This window comes from Phoxinus phoxinus (genome assembly GCF_949152265.1).
Source record: "Phoxinus phoxinus genome assembly, chromosome: 19".
Lineage (NCBI taxonomy): Eukaryota > Metazoa > Chordata > Actinopteri > Cypriniformes > Leuciscidae > Phoxinus > Phoxinus phoxinus.
The window spans coordinates 27491861-27511738 of record NC_136894.1 but is presented as its reverse complement, the minus strand read 5'-3'; the positions used below and the strand labels follow the sequence as shown (position 1 = coordinate 27511738).

Genomic DNA, 19878 nt, shown 5'->3' with positions numbered 1-19878 from the left:
CGATTTGCGCATCGCCATCATGTGTGTATTACAGGTAACGTTATTACATTGCTTCCTGATATCACGTGCGCAAACACAAATAACCTATATTTATATATATATATATATACTACAGGGCTGTTGAATGCTTGTATCTGATAACCGTGAAGCTCTTGTAATTATTACTTTACCCCACCTCTCCATGTCGAGTGATGCAGTAAACATCAGACAGCGCACGTGAACCGATCATCTCTACTATAGTAAAAAAAACACGAACACTGTTGAAAGATACAGTAGGCTACACATGACCTGTTCGCGCCACAAATTGTTCTCCGTCCTAAGCGACCGAGTCACTGAATGTGAAACAGCGGCTGCTGTCGTCAGCGAGCAGCACTCTTTAGACAACGAGGGCGCGCGCGCCGCGCTGATACCTCCGTTTCAGTTTCTCCAACCCGCGCAGTGCGGCGGTCAGAACACGGAGACCATTCTGCCCCTAGCTATGCGTGCGAAAGCATGGGGAGCGATCCCGGGCGTGTCAGAATGGGTGCTGAACGTTGTAAAACAGGGCTATGCGCTGCAGTTCGATCGCCGTCCCCCGCGCTTTCGAGCCCGGACCGTGACGAGCGGTCCTTTTCTTATCTGATTTGATTTGTGCTTGATCAGAGCGCGGCGGTTGTTGGGGTCTCTTGCCAAAGCCTTCAGCCATCGTTCCGCTCTCTTCCCTGAATTGAAATGAAGTAGTGGGCTGTACTTTCCACACGATTGACATCAGGTTCAAGAACGCCCACAAGCCGTGCGAGTTATTCGTGTATTGCAGGTTGGCTGGTGGTTATGTTGCCCGCATACGCCTCCCATGGCCGAAACTGGTATTACGACACCTGTAGGGCCGTGGCTAGTAATACTAATGCTAATTAAGGTTGATATCTCTGCAGTACTATAACTTGACATTTTTTTAATGACATCATTGCCCTTATTTCTTCTCATTCTTTTAATGCGTGTAGCTCATTTTTTGGATATTTTTACCTCAATTTTTAAACATGGCACCTTTAAGGAATATTATAGATTATACAATATGCCGCATTACAGTGCAGTGCTGTGAATTTCCATACTGCTGTCAGGCAGCTCGAAATAGTCTCTCTTTCGTGTTCATCAGAAACACACTGACCTGATCCATCATCTTTTTTCTCGGTTTCTGAATCTTCCCCTCCATCAAACACACACCATGACTCCTCTGGCAAGATTCGACTCTACTCTCCGACTCTCTCTCTCTCTCTCTCTCTCTCTCTCTCTCTCTCTCTCTCTCTCTCTCTCTCTCTCTCTCTGAGGCATTGGCACACTGCAGATCTGGTTTGGTAGCATGCAGCGAGGAAGAAAGATATAGAAAGAGAGAGACGGACAGAGGCAAGAGACAGACAGTCTCAGCAGGGGTCTGTCTTCACGCGAGACCCTCACTGTTCTGCTCTGACACACGCTATCATCCTCTCCACTGAAGAGAAACCCCACGGAGGTGCTGTCATCCGTCACAGACAAGATCTCAGTCTCTCTCCCGGTGGATGAGGAGCCAGTGGCCACCGTTTCATGGTTATGGCCTTGATGGTGGCTGTTTTAGTGGCTAGAGAAAAACAGGACTAGTAATGCTGGATTTGATGGACAGATTCATGATTTTCTCTCCTTGGAAACTTTCCTTGCTCTTATGTTGCTCTTGAAACTTTTCTCAGATATGTTTCTGCTAAAAATTCAACTGGAGAAATGAAAAGAGTTCACTCAAATACGAAACAAATTGTCATCTTTTACTCACCCTCACGTGTTAAAAATGACAATATTGTGCAGTCATGTTACAGTATTTTGCCACAGTATTTAGTCTTTCAGGCTAAAAACGTCAGAAAAACATTTCACAAACATAGTTATATCTTGGATATAAATGTAGCCAACTAAACCATTGATTTTTTTTTTTTATGCGTGGCGTTTTTAAAACTTTACACTGCGACATTACTTAACTAAATAAAATACATCACAAAGGAGTGTGTTTTTGTATGGTTTCTAAAACATTTATAATTATTGCACTACAGTATTACTTAACTATTGGAATAAAATTTAATAAATGACAAAACATTGCACTTTTTTGGGTTGTTTTCTTAAAAAATAAAAAATGCACTGCGACATTAATTCACTAAATATGATAAATTAAAAAAGTTTGAAATTATTTAGTGTGGTTTCTAAAACATTATAAACATTGCACTGCAACATTACTCTAAATGAAATAAATTACAAAATATTGTAGTTTTTTTAATGTGACAATGTAATGTAATATAATATAAGAGATTTGTGCTTGCTGGACTTTCCACTTGTCTCCACTTGTTCTCCACGTACTGCCTAGGACTTTGAGATTGAGATATACAATAATTCTATTCCTACAAGCAATGCTCTGACATAAGCACACGTATATTTTCATTAGATGTTTTGTTTTCTCTCAATTTTATAGCCCCAAACACACAAAATCCCAGTCCTGCCTAACACTGTCAGACAACAACACACTGAATATGAATGAAACGGGTCTACATCTCTCTTTCTGCGGGGAACCATCACTGAACGTGCTTTGATGTGCACAGAGTGGAGAATATCTCTCTCTCTCTGGAGATGCTTTGATGTGATAAAATAATCTACCTTCTTTCTCTCCGTCTGTCTGTCTGTCTGTCTGTCTTCCTCCGGGCAGGCGAGTGCAGTTTCAGCAGCGCAGGGGTTCATGATGGCGGAGTGTTCAGTCGGATCTTTCAGATCCTGTACAGGAATGAGGAGGTGACCCTGGAGGACCGCATGAGCTTCAGAGTGCACCTGCTGCTGGACGGAGAGAGGGTGAGTGTCCCGCTGCTCTGAAAACAGAAGTCAGGGACAGGGTCATGATGTGGATTATGGGGATATCAGCAACCTAGTATTGAAAAACTGGGCTGGTAGCTGAAAGGTCAAAAAATCTGCTACATAGAATACAAATCAAAATGCTTAACTTAAAATACGCAGAAGTAAATCACAAATATTATAGGGTGGAAACTTGCATACACTACTGTTCAAAACTTTATTTTTTAATGCTCTCCAAGGTTGCATTAAATTAATAAAAATACAGTTAAAACAATAATATTGTGAAATTATATATTTAAAATATTTTAATGTATATAGATTTTGCTCAAGAAACATTTCTTATTATTATCAATGTTGAAAACATTATATTTGAGTAAAACGTATTATTTTTGTAAAAACTGGTAAAAAAAAAAAATCAGGATTCTAGTGAATATAAAGTTCAAAAGATCATTTGAAATAGAAATATTTTGTAACAAAATAAGAGCTTTTACTGTCACTTTAAAAGTATCAAAAATATATCTTTCTTGCCCCAAACATTTGAATGGTAGTGTAAAGTATCTGACGATTTCTAAGAAACACTGTTGAAAGTGGATTGAACCGAGCAGCACAACAGCCAATCAGCAGTAGGAGGCGTGTCCACTCATGATGGGGGAGGAGAGTGAGCCAATCAGCAGTAGGAGGCGTGTCCACTCATGATGGGGGAGGAGAGTGAGCCAATCAGCAGTAGGAGGCATGTCCACTCATGATGGGGAGGAGAGACAATGAGCCAATCAGTAGCAGGGGGCGTGTCCACTCATGATGGGGGACGAGAGAGTGAGCAAGAGGGAGATTTGAAGAAAGACTGTAAAAAGAGAGATGGCTGAGAGACATTACAAAAGAGAAAAGGTCAGAGGAATGAAAGCTTCCCAGTACAAGAACCAACTCTTTCTTGAATATATTTTTGTGTACTGTATGTTCATCTTTTAATCTTCCTTCCTTAGCTTCAGATGATAAAGAGATATCCACTGTTGCATTGAGTGTTTGTGCAGTTTGGGGGTGGAGCCATAAAGAGAGGGGTGTGTTTGTGTGGGTTGATTTCACATATCAACAGTGTTTCTCAGAAATCACGTACTGCACCTTTAATGAGGGGTGTACTAACTTTTTTTTCCACACAAGAATAGGCTATATTTGTTCATGTAAGTTGTTACAAAATGTAAAACCCAAGCGCAATTTGTTAAATTATATTGCCTTTTATTGATCAACATTGATGAAATGCCAGTCCACTATCAGTATGACCAAAAATGTTCATAAACAAAAACAGAAAAACACTTGTCATGGGGGGTGTACTTATTATTTCACAGCATTGAATTATATTATTACACACTAAATTATATTCAAATATTATGACTAATCGTACCCTGCTCATACACCAGCTCATTTCAGACATTATGAAATATGTGAAATGGGAAAAATATAGACAGAGAGAGAGGCAGGGAGTTGTGGGTGGGAGAGTGTCTTATCAGATTGCTGTGGCCATCTTTCTTATTAACCTTGAAGCAGTTATCTGTGCCCGCTCTCCTCCCTGCCTCACTCCATCTCACTCTCTGTCTCTCCCCCGCAGATAAGAGGTCCAAAAATAGCTTTCCATTTCCCCAGAGTGTGAGTTCAATCAATCCGTGTATCAATAATTGGGGCAGCCCTGTTTGTTTTCAAAGATCGGCGGAGGAGTGCACCAGTTAATCAGAGCGGGGTGAAACCTTCTGTCCACGTCACATGATCGGTTTCTACAGGGAATCTGTGGTGCTAAAACCATGTTTTTATTTGAAGGGTCCTTAAATATGTGTGTACATGTCATGTGAGAGCACATAAACATGTGATTGGCTGCAGTGGCTGGAGATTACGCATCTATGTCATCAGTTTCTGAACTTTTCTCCGCATTATTCATGAGAATGAACTCTTTTAATCCAATCACAGTGCTGTATTCTCCACTGTACTACAGTGGAGAATTCAAATGTTTTAAAATACTGTTTCAACGCTGTTCTTTTACCTCTGCCGTTGCGTTTTTGTCCTTTAGACGTGTGTGTTATGATTTCTATAATTTTTTTGCTAGTTGGATGCATAAACATTGACGAAGGGTCCCGCCATATCTAGGAATCAAACTGTAGAGATCATAAAGCAACAGCAACCAATCACAACAGGAACGCTGTAAAGATTGTGTTTGTTTCTGAAACCTGCAGTTAGTTTTGACTGACAGGTGTGGTGATGTGTTTCTCTCAGGTGGAGGAAGCCATGAGTGAGGTGGACGTCCAGCTCAAACTAGATCTGCACTTCACTGACAATGAACAGCAGTGAGTCCCTCTCTCACGTTTCTCCCTCTGCATCATCACTGCCTGTGTTCAGAACCGCACACTATCATGCTATTTCCACTATATGTGGCCGGTACTCTGCACGGTGTGTGGATCTTCAGTATTCAGGGAATGACCGACTACTTTCCCTAAATGTTTAGTGCAAACTGCTCTGGGTACTGTATCCCACAATGCAGTTCACTTGATCTTCCATGAACAGAGTGATGAATGAATATGAAGCAGTATCAACCATGATTTTACAGTAAAAGCAGTAATATTGTGAAATATTATTAAAAGTCAGATTAACGGTTTTCTATTTGAATATGTTTTAAAATGTAATTTATTCCTGTGATGCAAAGCTGAATTTTCAGCATCATTACTTGTCTTCACATGATCCTTCAGGAATAATAATATGCTGATCAATATTGCTGCTCAAGAATTCGTATTATTATCAATGTTAAAAACCGTTGTGCTGCCTAATAAATTAATTTTTTTTTGTCTTTACTGTCACTTTTGATCTATTTAATGTAGCTAAATAAAATGAGAAATTAAACAAATAATAATAATAATAATCTTACTGACCCCTACATTTTTGACACACTTGTGCGTGTTTGGTATGGAATAGTAGCCTACTGGGTAACACTTTATTTTAAGGTGACGTAGTTAGACGTTGCTACATGTACTTACTATAGTAATAACAGTAAATTATGCATAATTACAATAACTAACCCTAAACTAAACCCTAACCGTAACTCTATAGTAAGTACATGTAGGTAATTAATATTACTCAATATAGTGCAATGTAACTATACGGCATCTTAAAATAACCGCATACGGCATTTGGTAGAAAAAAGTTTGTCAAAAATAAAACATTATGCAATCTATCCAATTTTGGAAAAAAATATCTTTACATCTGGCAGTCCAATGCATCAGTGTCAACAAAGAGATGTTAAAAATCACCTCTGATATTGTTTCATCCATCACAGTGAAAAAGGAAGATCAAATCAAGCGCATTGCATTATGGGATACGGTATTCCACACAATACACATTATTCAGTACATTTAGTAAGTCACTATAGTTACACAGAACATTCAGAAACAACTCACTGAATTAAACATGCAACTTTATGAGGTAGTGAGAGAACAATGTAGCACACATTTGAAACATTTGCATACTATTTCACATACTGTACAATTGTTTTTTTAAATATGCAAGTATTCCCTCACAAACACAGCCATTGCCTCCATCTTTCCTGTAATTTTCTGCAATCTGTATCATCTCTCTGTCTGCATGTCTGTATTTAAGGAAATGCAGTGAGAGTGTGGTAGAGCCTTGAGGTTGGCACAGCGTGTGTGTGTGTGTGTGTATTAATCAAGAACAGTAAGAGCAACCGCACCGATGGCCCTCAGCTTACACACACACACACACACACACACACACACACACACACACACACACACACACACACACACACACACACACACACACACACACACACACACACACACCTCAAAGCAGCACAAATGAGAGCAATTACTTGAGCCTCTTCCCTGCAGCGGAGCCCCAGAGCAGCGGTCAGACCCCTGAGCTCTGCTGGGACGTCAGCGAGACCAGCTCATTAACTACCATTCCTGTCCATCTCACACTCCTCCTCATGCTCTCTCTCTCCATCTCACACTCCTCCTCATGCTCTCTCTCCATCTCAGGAGTTTTCTGTATTCAGCTCTTTTTCTCCTACTCTTTTTCTCTGACTGCCACATCTTAGTGTAGTTGATACTTCTGCAGACCTGAGACAATTACACAATTATCACAAACTATATAATCTATAAAATATCATCTTTATTTTATTAAAAATAATCTGTATTGTTTTTTTTATGTTGTTTAACAGGTGTTTTATGACTTACTTTATTTTGAATTAAGCTTTTTACTGTGTTGTGTTGTGTTTTAGGGTTACAGGAAATGTCTGTAAACTAAAGGAAAATGTCCTGGCAGAAAACTACCTGTACCTTTTCCATTTGTCTGTGGATAAAAAAAAAATATATATATATATATATATATATATATATATATATATATATATATATATATATATATATATATATATCTAGAATTCACAAAAATGTGTTACATAATCAAATATTTCCCAGAAAATATAAAAATGTGAATAATAAATGTATGATTATTATTGTTGTTGATTAAAATAAGTAAAAATACAATAACTTAACTTGTTATAAATATGTAAATATTTACATATCAAATCACAAGTACAGATTGTTTTTTGCTGTGTATGCAGTTCTTTCACTGCAAAATTACACATTATAAAGACATTATTAAGACGTTTACATGTGTATGAATGGAGCCTGTGATTTGCTTATCCAAAGCGAATTACATTGCATTCAAAGTACACATTTATATTTGTCAGTTTTCCCTGGAATCGAACCCCTGACCTTGGCGTTGCTTGCATCATGATCTCCTGTGTGAGCTACAGGAAAGCTTTAGATGTTTATGTTATTTTATCCATGTCGTTGTGTGTTAGGTTGGCGGATCTCTCTTCAGTGCCTCTGATCAGCAGCAGGACGTTGGGTTTGCACTTCCATCCACACCAAGGCCTACACCACCACCTGCCCGTCATGTTTGACTACTTCCACCTGTCCGTCATCTCCGTCTCAATCCACGCCTCGCTGGTGGCACTGCACCAACCACTGATCAGGTGATCACACACAACTCCGCCCCGCCAGTTCTCAGCCAATCACCAGTTTAGGGCACCAACATGTCTTCATCATTTATTCTGCTGCTTTTCAAAAGCATTTTGTCTATAAATTTGATAGTTTTTTGAAGGACACCATTATTATAAATAATGAACTGTTTTATCAATAATAATAATAATAGTAGTACTTGCCATATACCACTAATGATGAAAGTCTGAAATTGAATTTAAATTGAATTTATAAAAATGTAATTTAATTTAGATATTTTCATCATTAAGGCAATGAGGTATTATTTAGTTTATTACCTGATCTGAATTACTCTGTAATTCCCTATTTTAATATAGTTTATATATTTTATAATTAACAATGTGGGTTACATATACCATTCAAAAGTTTTTAATAGTTTTATATTATTACAATTTAAAATAAATGTTTTCTATTTGAATATATTTTAAAATGTAATGTATTCCTGTGATAGCAAAGCTGCTTTTTTAATTAAATTTAACTTAATTTTAATACTTTTATCATTAGGTGTATAAAGGCAAGTATTATTTATGGCCATCTTTTCTAGTTTAATGATAAATCCTGTGTATTGTTGGTTGGATCTCCAGTTCGTAGGAGGTTTTACTGGCAGGATGTGATGTATTTCCACCGCTGTGGAGCTGTTCTTTCAAACTGAGCTTTTAAAGTGCTAGATCTTTCCCTGAACCCCCCTGAAAGCAAAGCTGTCAAATCCGAAGTGTGTGTATTTGTCAGCTGTCACGTGAAATGGATTTCAGAGAGCAGAAGCTTCATTAGTCTCAAACATTCTCAAGACCGACATTTACATTTAACTAATCAGACGGGTGGGTTTATGTTAATGTGTAGGCCTTTTCAGACAGACATGCAGTGTAAACAATCTTCCCTGATAACAGCTGCACACATTGATAACACTACAGGTACTTACACTGTGATTTGTCTTCTAGTTTTGCGCGCGGTGGCAGGGGGTCGTGGCTGGGGAAAGGGTCTCCAGAGAGTGAAGCTCCGCCCTCTGCGATGTCAGTGGAGAATCTGATGTTTGGGGCTGGATACTGCAAACCTGTCCCAACAGAGGTAAACACAACATCAGACCTGATCAAGACAACTCATTTTACACATAATCATGCGTTTAGTGAGTTTTAATGAATTGCTGCAGTATATGCACATCGTATTTTCCGCATATAGAAAATCCATATGGCCTATTGTATTTGCCAAAATGTGCAGTACATTGTGAGATGATGTATCCCACAATGCAATGCAACTTAACTACTTGACCTTCCGTTTTTAATATAATGAATGAATCCAAAGTAATATGTCAGGGGTATTTTGTAATTTTCTAAAACTTTCTTTGCATACTACTGGCCGCGTAATGCAATTATTTCGTTTAAACATACTAGACACTGTGGATAATATGCAGTATGCTAGTATTCCAAGTATTTTCAAATAACACCTGCTTCAATTGGCTCTAGACATTCAGCCAGAGCCATTTAGAGTTAAACGGCATAGATAATTTGACCTTTCTGACCAGAAGCTAAGGACAAAGTAGCCCTCCATTTTTTCTCTAATTGGAAGAATTGAGAGGTTTCTCTTGCCTGTGGAGATTTCCATTTAGGCAGGAAATGGCAACGGGGTCTCTCGTCTCCGTATGGGTCCTGCGTTTACACCCCCCCCTGCAGGGCACTTTATTAAGTACAGCGTTACGCTGGAGGGAGGCAGCGTTTGATCATCGTAACGAGCGCAGCTTTACTGGCCTCCAACATGAGGAGCAAGCACCTCGCTCTCTCTCTCTCCTTTCTATAAGCGCTCGCCAGCCTCCTCAGCACTTTTACTTTACCATGAAGGATATAATGTGATACTTTACTCTCTGTATACTCTTTTCTCTATACATGCCATAATATTAGATCTTTAAGCTGATTGGGTGATGAGTTAATTTTTTTGTCTTTAGCCAAATGCATTTTGTAACTTAATGCATGGGTCATTAATCGTTTAGGTTTCCTCCCACAATTACAATGAATGAGGACTGGAGATGTCAAACTTCTAAAATCATCCGAAAATAGTTTTGATGGACCACTTTAGACATTCTACTAGTACTAACTATAAGTAACTTTGTAACTACATGTCAACTCTTATAGTATTAGTGGACTGTTAGGTGTTCGAGTTAGTACAAGAAGTTACTTTGTCTTCATGCACCTTCAAAATAAACTGTTACCAAAAAGTATCATAAAAGTCATATGGCTTGTATATATTACAAGACTTCTGAATCATATAATAGCTTTATGTGAGAAGTAAAACTTCAGTGAACCTAAAATTAAATTTGTTTGTTTTATATGCTGCCTGTTAACTGCTGAAATTGAAGTCACTGGTGAGTTAAACTAGATCAAACTGACTCCTGAATGCACTTGTAATATATACAGTAGTGTACAGACTTGCATGAATGTGCTTGTACATTTGTACACATGTTGACCACAAACGGATGGCCGGCCAGTGATGGCGCTATCCCACGATGCAAGGTGGCATATTTACACTGCACTCAAGCTTTCTTACATTCAGTTTGGCTTTATGAACTCAATCTATGATCGATGTTGTTTTTATGTGAGTGTAATATTGACTGTGTATTTTCCAGCTGTTATAGTACTAAAAAGTGAGAAAGCACAGAGCGTGCGTGTGTGTGTGTGTGTGTGTGTGATAGAGAGAGACTGAATTCAGTACGCATCTGTTTGAGTCAAAAGGACATAACTGAATGTAGATTACAAAGCTTCACACATATAATGACAGCGTTCACCACTATCTTTACACTCAAACATAAACACATTACACAGTATACACAAGAATGCAGTAAAGACATATTAGAGGCCCGACAGACCCACAATCACCCCTGCATAAGAAGAAATGTTTCTTGTGCAGCGAATCATCATATTAGAATGATTTCTGAAGGATCATGTGACTCTGAAGACTGGAGTAATGGTGCTGAAAATTCAGCTTGGCATCACAGGAATATATTACATTTTAAAAATATATTCATATAGAAAATAGTTATTTTAAATTGTAATGATATTTCACAATATTACTGTATATTTGATCAAATAAATGCATTCTTGGTGAGCAAAAGAGACTTTTCAAAAACATTAAAACATATATTTTACTGAACCCAAACTTTTAAATCAATAATAAAAAAAGATATGGACATTCACCTCAACAAAAGATCAAAGTAGCACTTTCTCACTCTGACTGAAAATGCTGCAAATCAAACAAAATGCACACACACAATTTAATGCTATTGTCAGTGCAGTATGTTTACATTACTACTGAACAGAGAGGGTCTGTCCTCTCAGAAGTGTGTGTACTTCCTGCCGACAGGACGTCTCGTGTCGTTCTCCATAAGCGAGTGCCACGTATACACACTTCTATTTTACTGCTGGGAAACTGACTGCGTTTAGTTTTACCCTGCGTTTGATCTTCATCTAATTATTGAGCTTCAGGCTCAACTAAACATAAACATACAGCTGCTGTTCATAACAACCACATCACATAAATTATATCTATATATGAATGATAGATAGATAGATAGATAGATAGATAGATAATGTCCTGTGTGTGTGTGTGTTTGTTTCCAGGGCAGTTTTTACGTGCCATCGGAGAACTGTCTGCAGAGAGCGTACACGTGGCACCGGCGCATCTGTAAACTGTTGCTGGCGGCTCACAGAGCTCTGCGCTCGTATTACACAGTACTGATGAAGGAGATCCCTCAACTGCAACGCAAAGAGATGGGTATAAACACTACCTCTTATGTAACTCATTCACTTTAAATGCATGTGGCTTTCTCATGGATGATTTAAAGGGACAGTTTACTCAACAACAAAAAAAGACAATTCAGTCATAATTTCCTCACCCTTTCAAAACCAATAAGATTTTTTTTCTTCTGTGGGACACAAAAATATATTCTAAAAAGAAGCTCCAAAAAAGACAAAAGCACCATAACAGCAACATAAAAGTAGTTAATTTATTATTTTTGGTGAGGAACAGGTCAAAATTGAAGTCAGTATTCTTTGATAATCTCACCCATGAGAATTAGAATGACTTATTCACAGTACAATTAAGAATAATGCGGCCAAGACTATGTGCTTGATCTTTTATTTGAGTTAAAAGCAAAAATGTGTGAGTAAATAATAACAATCTTCATTTATGAATTAATTTATTTAAAGCAACACAGAGGTGAAACAATGATATTATGTGTATAATAATATTAATGAATATCTGAATATGGTGAACTGGTAATAATTAATTAAATTATGAAAATGTCAAATTAAATGAAATATAATTATAGAACAAAAATACATCAAAATTACTAAAAAAATATGAAATATTTGATTTGTTTTCCTGCAAGAACTTGCGCATGTGTTGTCAAACTACTGCATTGAAATATTAACTCTAAGGGGTTACTTCAAGTAAATATTTTAAGTCAAAGGGGTTTCTTGCTGACAAAAAAACTTATTATATTGAAATATTAACTCTCAGGCGGGTACTTCAAGTAAATATTTTAAGTCAAAGGGGTTCGGCTGACAAAAAACTTTGGGAATCCCTGCATTATATCATCAGAAACACAGATATCATCAAAGTTCCCCTGCAGTCAATAATTGTATTGCTTAAAACTCATCTGTGATTACCAAAATTATATTTAAAAAAATGTCTTTGTGCCTTAAATAGCTTGAATGTAACTCTACACCCTTGCCTCATTTAGTATATGCGGTTCTATGAATATGCAAATGAGCCCCGCCTCCACTCACTCACACCAGCTCAGAGATCCACTCACTGGTGGACGATCACATGTTGACGAGATTGGTTACAAGGTTGTTTGTGACGTCAGAAACACCAGCGATTTTAAACTGCGTTTTTGAGACTGTCTTTGTTTCACTGCAGTTTTAAGGAGATAATATGGTAACACCACATAGACATATAAACAACATTAAAAGCTTGATTTTCACCACAGGGCGACTGACACAATAGTATAATATGGTAATTACATGATGGATGGTAGTGCCATACTTTGACACATACTACACTGAATGATTACCATATCCATTTATCATGGTAAATGATAAAAAATTTGTCAGTGGCATTTTGTATGGTCTAACTTTTTCATAATGTTCTTGTTACCAGAGGACCTTCCCACTGAAGAAACATTAAACCAGCTGACCATTGAACTGCAGGTTTGGGAAACATTATCCAATAACTGTAAAAACATACAATTAATGGCAATGAAGCAGGTTCTTTAACACCATCACATGAATCAGTATTGTTCTGTGACTAAATAAGACTGACCCCTCTCTCTCTCTCTCTCTCTCTCTCTCTGTAGCTGCAGAGTGGCCATGAGAAGGTAGCTGAACAGATCAGTAAAGATCTGACGCAGCTCTGTGCTCAGCTGTCTGCTCTTTGGACACAGTTTGTGGAAGCCACGGTTCCTAATCCACACATCCGCTCATACCTGGCCCAGGAGCACCACACACTCAGGGTGAGAGAGGCTGATTTATGTTAGACTGGGACGTCCTTCACTACTTTTTATCATGTTTTACTCAGAGTTGGGACTTTTAAGAGAATGTTCAACTCCCAGTTCTTCTTTTCTAACCCTGAATTTACCCTGCCATTCAGGCACTGCAAAAAATGCTTTTCTTACTTAGTATTTTTGACTTATTTTCCATTCAAATATCTAAAAAATCTTACATCATTTTACTTGTCAAATGCATCTTGATTTAAGATATTAAACAAAATTATTTTTCTTACCCCATTAGCAGATAATTTTGCTTGTTTTAAGCAAAAACTCAATTTAAATTTTATTCCCAAGACATAATATCTTACATAATTTGAATGCATTGTAGACTATGTGCCTTATGCTTCGGACTCTGGGTCCGGATGAATTAGCTCAAATGATCCATAGGGAATTTTAATAACTAATCATGAATATGATTAATATTTTGCATATTTCAGTTACATTAAATTGTCGAAAGTGAAAGTGGATTATATGAATATATGAATAATCAATCACAACGAATTATAATTCCTCATTCATATATCAATAATCTTACTTAACTTCGATTGCGAGATAATCTTTAAGGGAAATTAATGTAATTATCAAATCGTTGTTCGTCCAGCGACCAACTGTCAGATTAAGTGATTAATTTCTCAATAAAGCTATCCTTTCTTATAAACTCCAAGAAATATTAACCTTCTGGCCTTGAATATTAATTTTCCTGTGTTTATAAAATTAAACTACTTAATGTAGTTAATATTGAGCGCGCTGGCAGCTCTTGGATCTTATCTCATTGACTCGTTTTACAAGCATTTCCGGGAAACAGTTGAATATATTGTTTTAATAAATGCAAACTACAGAATATAACGGAATACACATAGTGATTATAGGTTTGTACATATCTTACATGTGGACAAACAAGACGAATAACAGATGAGAGAGAGAAAGTGAGAGATAAGGAGAGAGAGAGATTATTCTGCTTTAAGCTGGTGCTATTTAGCAGTAGTAATCGCACACCTCGCACACGCGGGGAGCGATTTACAGAGGTTTTTGGTCGTGCGTTTGGGAGAGAGAATAAGAGGGAGAGAATGAGATCGAGGGCCGGGGCGCGCTCGATTTGAATTCGGAACAGAGAGAGAGAGAGAGCGAGGGAGAGAGTGCTCTGGGGCCCGCGCTCGATTTGATTGCGGGACAGAGAGAGAGAGATAAAGAGGATGAGAGAGAGAGAGAAAATGGTCACGTGTGACCATAGAACAGCAAACATCACAGACCTTTGAGAGAGCCATCAATCGAAACAAACCTTAAAACATTAACACTCGGTAGAGTTTGATACTTGCAAAAAGGTTCGTTCGTGTGTGTGATGAGCTGTGTCCAGCCTGCGCGTGTTCTCGGAGCAGAGTGCGCGTTCTAGTGCTGAGGCGCGTTCTCTCGGACAGGGTGCGTGCTCTGTCTCCGGGGCGCGCTGGGCGCGGGAGTTTTGAAGGCTTCTTGTTGTTGCTGAAGGAATTCAGGCTTCGTTCGTTCGACTCGTAGGTGGAAACGAGCAAAGTGGAATTTGGAAATTAAACAAAAGAAACTTTATAAAGAAAATAAAAGCAGGGAACTCCGTGAGGGAGTTTAGATCGGAGACGTCACATGATGAGCAGTGATGAAGGCAGGAAGCGCAGAGCAAGAGAGCGTGCAGGAAGAGCGTTTTTGCTTTTAAGGAATGTAAGGATACGCCTTCTTCTGGGACAAGAGCGAATCGGATCCTCTGATCTAGAGCGGGAGAATGTTCCTTTGTTTGTAAAGACACGCCCACTTTGACTATGTCATGTGAGATCAAATTTAACATTCATATTTAGAAGTATGGTATTTCCTAGAATAAATGCCTATTATTGTGCCTTGCAGTCAAGATTCAACTCCGTTAGGTCTCAGGATTTAAAATAGTATCAAACATCTTCGGGTTACATTTAGGAATACAACATTTGATTATTATGCATTAGTATAGACATTTTAAAGTTTAATTAATACATGCTATGATTGTAAACTAAACCCAAATCTGTCACGACACATAAATAGCAACACATAATACATTTGGTAATGTTTTAAATATGATTCGTTTAAGGAAACGTTTGTGTGTGTGTGTGTGTGTGTGCATACATTCCAGAGGGACTATGGTGGAAGCCCTTTCCTTTGTGCCTTTGTGGAATGTGGTGTCACGTTACATGTCTCTTTGTGTGTGTGTAATGGAGAAAGAGACAGAGACCTCTTGTTTGTTCACACAACGAATGAAGTGTTTGCAAGAAATCACGATTCACTAAGTTTGATAAGCACCTGTCCGGATGTCAATGTTGCTACATATCCCCCTTTTTGTTCGATTAAGTCAGAGAATGGACTTCATCGAACAACAACTTAGCACAATGGATGACAGGTGGTTTGCTAGACTGATGGCTCAGCCCACATGAGGTTGAGGTGGTCGATGGTGTGGGGTTCTGTGAGAAACCGCCGACACGGCTTTGTGAGCTTGGCTGTGGATGTTCACATCTCGTTGAGTCTGGCACAGGGTGAAGGCCAAGACGAGTGTCAGTGTGTGGTCGGTGACCTTGGAAAGATACGACAGTATCCGCTGCGGTCCAGGTTTGGACACAGGTGAGGTATTCAGGCTGGGCGGTTGCCCATGCTTGGAGGGCTGTGTTGACAGGAGCAATGTTCGTGAGTTGGGACCCCCTTTTCTCAAACCAGAGATCTCCTTCTGGATCTAGGGTGACGTTGTAGTTCTTAAAGGATGGGAGTTCCAGTGCTGTCTGGTACTCTTTGCTCGGAAGATGGTACCCTGACAGGTTACCGAGGTGTGAGATGGCACCTGTCGGTACTTGAGTCGGCATACTCGGGTTGAGCAGGTTGACACGGCTGGTGGTATCATGCTGTTCGTGAGTGACAGTGGCTGTGTGCGCAGGTGTGTTAGCCAGCCATCGTTCACCTACAATCTTTGCTTGTGTTTCTGTGACTTGTGTGCGAGGCTTAGCTTCAGCAGGGCAGCGTGTGTGGCTGACCAGGGGTTGCAACTTGTAGATTCCTTCAGTGTTGTCTCTGAGGACGGGCTTGCTAGGGCAGAGAGAGTGACTGTCTTTGGTCAAGGTGCACCCGTGCAGGTTTGAGGCCGGGTACAGCAGGGTGTCGCTGTCGTGGTAGGCCACTACGTCTGGAGTGCATATCTTGAACTGGGTCCTGCTTTTCCAGGACCCGATGTTGACAATGTCTTTGAGCCTGTAGGCTCGGTTTGACTCGATGATGGGTAGGTTTAGGAGAAAAACCCACTTCTCTCTGCTCGGGGTTGACGTGAAGTGGGGTGGCGCAACCCAGCGAGTAAGCAAGGTGTGTTTGAAAGGGTCAGCTGGCGTGGTGATGCTGGAAGCCAGCACAGTTCGCACAAGGCTTAAAGGTTTCAGGTACGGTGGGATTGCACCTGTGGCTAGGCTGTCATTGGAGGAGCTCACCTCCCACAGCATGTCTGTCGTTAGCGCTGTAATCAGCGGAGTCTGGGCAAAGTCATTCTGGAAGATAACAAACAGTGGTTTCATTGAGTTCACAGTCTGGTTCGCTGCGTTGACACTGGACATACCAATGTTAAAAAGAGTTCTGGCGGCAGCTACGGCTCCGAGCAACGCTCCCAGGAACCGTTCGGATCGGTGGTTGGTGCTTAGGAGTCCTGATTGCGTGACAGTCACTTTCTCAAGTTGGTTGAGCAGGTGTTCGACCTTGGCTTTGGCGTGAGAGAGGGAGTCCTCTGTCCGTTGGGCACTTGCCCAGATGTATGGGGCTGCGGTGCTGGGGTAGTGTGCTCTGTAGACCGGGCGGGACTGGGTGAGTCGACCATACACTGGCTGAGTGTAGGTTCCGCAGTCGGTGATCAGGAGTCTCAGTTGTTCTCTCGGTGGCAGCTGTCCTCTGGATGGCTGACAGCACAGCATGACGACCCACAGCAGCAACCTGGTACAGATGACAGGGAGAGAGAGAGAGAAAGGGAAGGAAGAGGCACACGAGGGTTGTCTTTGGTTGGACAGGGCAGTTCTTTTGCTTTGTGGGTGGCAGCTAGGTTTAGCTCGCCTTGGCCCATGTTTTGTCACATCTTTCTGCCAGCCTGTCGCTTGCTTCAATGTCTCGTCAGTGACTCTGGTGCTGTGTTGTGCCGCACATGATGCGTCATAGATAAACATTGGCATGACCCCCCTTTTGCAACTGTTCAGCACAAGCTTTTGCGCTGTGATGTCAACAGGTGCAGAACCCGTAATGTTGTGTGTATGCAGCGTGTGCATGTTATGCAGCGGATTGAGGCACTGGCTGTCAGTGAGCTCAGACGGCGTGCAAGGGAGGCAGGAGGGGTATAAGTGGAGGCAATGCCAAGTCGTTGTTGTGGTGTCAGAAGCCCGCATGTCCGCTATGTTGGGTGTTGCAGACAGCGGAGCCCGCGTAAGCGGGACAGTGTTAGGCCGTGTAGCCTGTAAAAGTCTTATGCAGTGTGTAGTCGTTGCAAAAGTGAGGGCGGGTGGGTGGGTCGGGTGTGACCACCGCTTTCCGTTTAGTGCGCCAGGCTTGGCGCGGGCATGAGTTTGTTCATGTGGCTGCAGGTCAGTCTTGACCTTGGCGCAGCATTTGTTAAAGTCTTTTGTGGGCTGGAAGGTGCAGGGTAGCGAACTTGAAACTTGACCTGTTGCTAAGTCTGTGTCGTTGTGACTGGCTGTGGGAGTTCCCATGAACTGTGTGACCTGGCAGTCTGGCTCTGTGGAAAGTCTCGTGACCTCTGTGATCTGACAGTCTGGCTCGGGTGGCCTGTGTGACTGGATGGGGAGAGGTTCTGGCACTTGAGCCCAAAGAGTTCGCTTTTTGAAGTCCAGTAAGGGCTCGAAACGATCCAGCAGGTCTTTGCCAATGATGAGTGGATGAGTGTTCATTGGTGAAACGTACACAGGGTGAGTCAGCGACATAAAACCTATTGACAGGTGGATTAGAGTTAGCTGTTCGAGCCGGATGCTATTTTGGCTGTATGAATGCACATTTAGCTCACAAGTGTGGGATTCAAGAGTTCGATTCTGTCTCTTAGCTTTGACTTTGAGTCTTTTGAAAAGTTGAGATGAGATCACAGTGAGGTCTGCTCCTGTGTCTATCAAGGCTTCAAGTTTCACTTCCTTCTCCAAAGTGCAGGCTAGGTAGGGTTTCCTGGTCACCCCCCTTTCAAGGAGGTTTCCCAGAAACTGTGGCACCGGGGCTGTTGTTGTCAGCCGGAGTGAATGGTAGGTGTTGTCAGTTTGTGATGCAACAATGAGTGAGTGAGTGGAGCTGCTATTTGGTGATGTAACAGCAAAGTTCATGGGTTGCGATTTGATAACAATGTCTGGTGGGTTGTCCCCGGGAGGGGCGTGTGGCTTGCTGCGGGGGCAGCTAGCCGGAACAGCACTTCCTGGGACTTTGTGATGTTGGTCCCAGGTGTGATGTGTTGTGCTGTTTCGTGTAGTGTGTGCAGCTGTCAGCTGTGGTGCTGGAGCGGAGCTGTCATTTTGTGGTGTGACAGCTAGCTCTGTAGTCTGTGGGGGACGAGCAGTGTTCGTGGTGCTTGGCTCAGTCAGATGGCAGTCAGACAGGGTGTTGGTTTCAGTTCTTATGCTGAGACATAAGATGTCTGGTTCGTCCTTGTCTCTCTTGCGATGTTTCTTGTGAAGAAACTCTTTCAGCATCCTCACGATCTCTGCTGTCTCCGACGTGGCTGCACTGTGTTTTTCTGGTGTGCGATGAGGCTTGGGCTTACCAGTAGCATGTCGAGAGGGGTTCCAGGGCTGGCTTTCTGGGCTTGGAGTTCTGGACGGCGGGTGATGCAGGTCCCAGAACCTCTTAGAGCGCTCGCTCTGATGCTTTGGATGAGCACCGTCACGGTTGTGCTGCCCTCTGCTGGCTTGGAACGGTCTTGACTCTCTGTGGTACAGTCTGTGACTGTGGTGCTGTTGGGCGCCTTCTGTGTCTAGCTCTGAGCAGTGCTCAGAGACAGAGTAGGTTGTGGGGTCTTTTACAGTCTTTTTGGAAATAGTCTTTTGCTTGGTGTAAGCTTTGTGGACCAAGTCACGTAGCTGTTGAGTGGACATGCTACGTGGACAGGCCAGAACGCCTAAGTGATGACTCACTGTGGGATGCAGGTTTCGGAGGAACAGCGTCCTGAAGTTGACATCTTCTTCCATACCGGGCTCGTTTCGTGCTCCGAAGTAGGCGTGTCGGAGTCGGCCGTAGTAGGTCTGTGGGTGTTCAGGTCGGGCCTGTTTGACGTCCATGGCGGTGAAGACCCCTTGTTCTGATTCTGGATCAGAGAATTCACGGATCAAAGCTTGTCGCAGCTGCTGGTAGTCCCTTTTGACAGTCTCTGGTTGACGGTCTAGGAAGCTGCGCACGTCACGGCTAGAAGTAATTCTGAGCAGGCAAAACTTGTCCCGAGCTGTCACGTTG

General features: G+C 41.2%; 2 protein-coding genes across 13 annotated transcripts in view; one reads left to right on the top strand and one right to left on the bottom strand.

Moving 5' to 3' along the window:
• Positions 1-2778, bottom strand: part of col9a1c (collagen, type IX, alpha 1c) — a 65722-nt gene extending 62944 nt beyond the window's left edge. For 7 of the 10 annotated variants that reach the window (XM_079590713.1, XM_079590711.1, XM_079590720.1 and 4 more), the window contains exon 1: positions 2644-2778. The gene's annotated coding sequence lies outside the window, so the exon portion shown is untranslated. Of the gene's footprint in view, positions 1-1144; positions 1252-2643 lie in introns of those variants that run through there. The other 3 variants (XM_079590717.1, XM_079590719.1, XM_079590718.1) reach the window with 2 other exon arrangements.
• Positions 1-19878, top strand: part of fam135b (family with sequence similarity 135 member B) — a gene marked incomplete at its 3' end in the record, with an annotated part of 63354 nt that overhangs the window by 25672 nt on the left and 17804 nt on the right. For 2 of the 3 annotated variants that reach the window (XM_079590703.1, XM_079590702.1), the window contains exons 4-10: positions 2693-2832; positions 5089-5159; positions 7694-7867; positions 8831-8957; positions 11498-11651; positions 13041-13090; positions 13237-13392. In XM_079590703.1, the coding sequence (XP_079446829.1) occupies positions 2693-2832; positions 5089-5159; positions 7694-7867; positions 8831-8957; positions 11498-11651; positions 13041-13090; positions 13237-13392 (872 nt within the window). Of the gene's footprint in view, positions 1-2692; positions 2833-5088; positions 5160-7693; positions 7868-8830; positions 8958-10239; positions 10394-11497; positions 11652-13040; positions 13091-13236; positions 13393-19878 lie in introns of those variants that run through there. The other variant, XM_079590704.1, reaches the window with a different exon arrangement.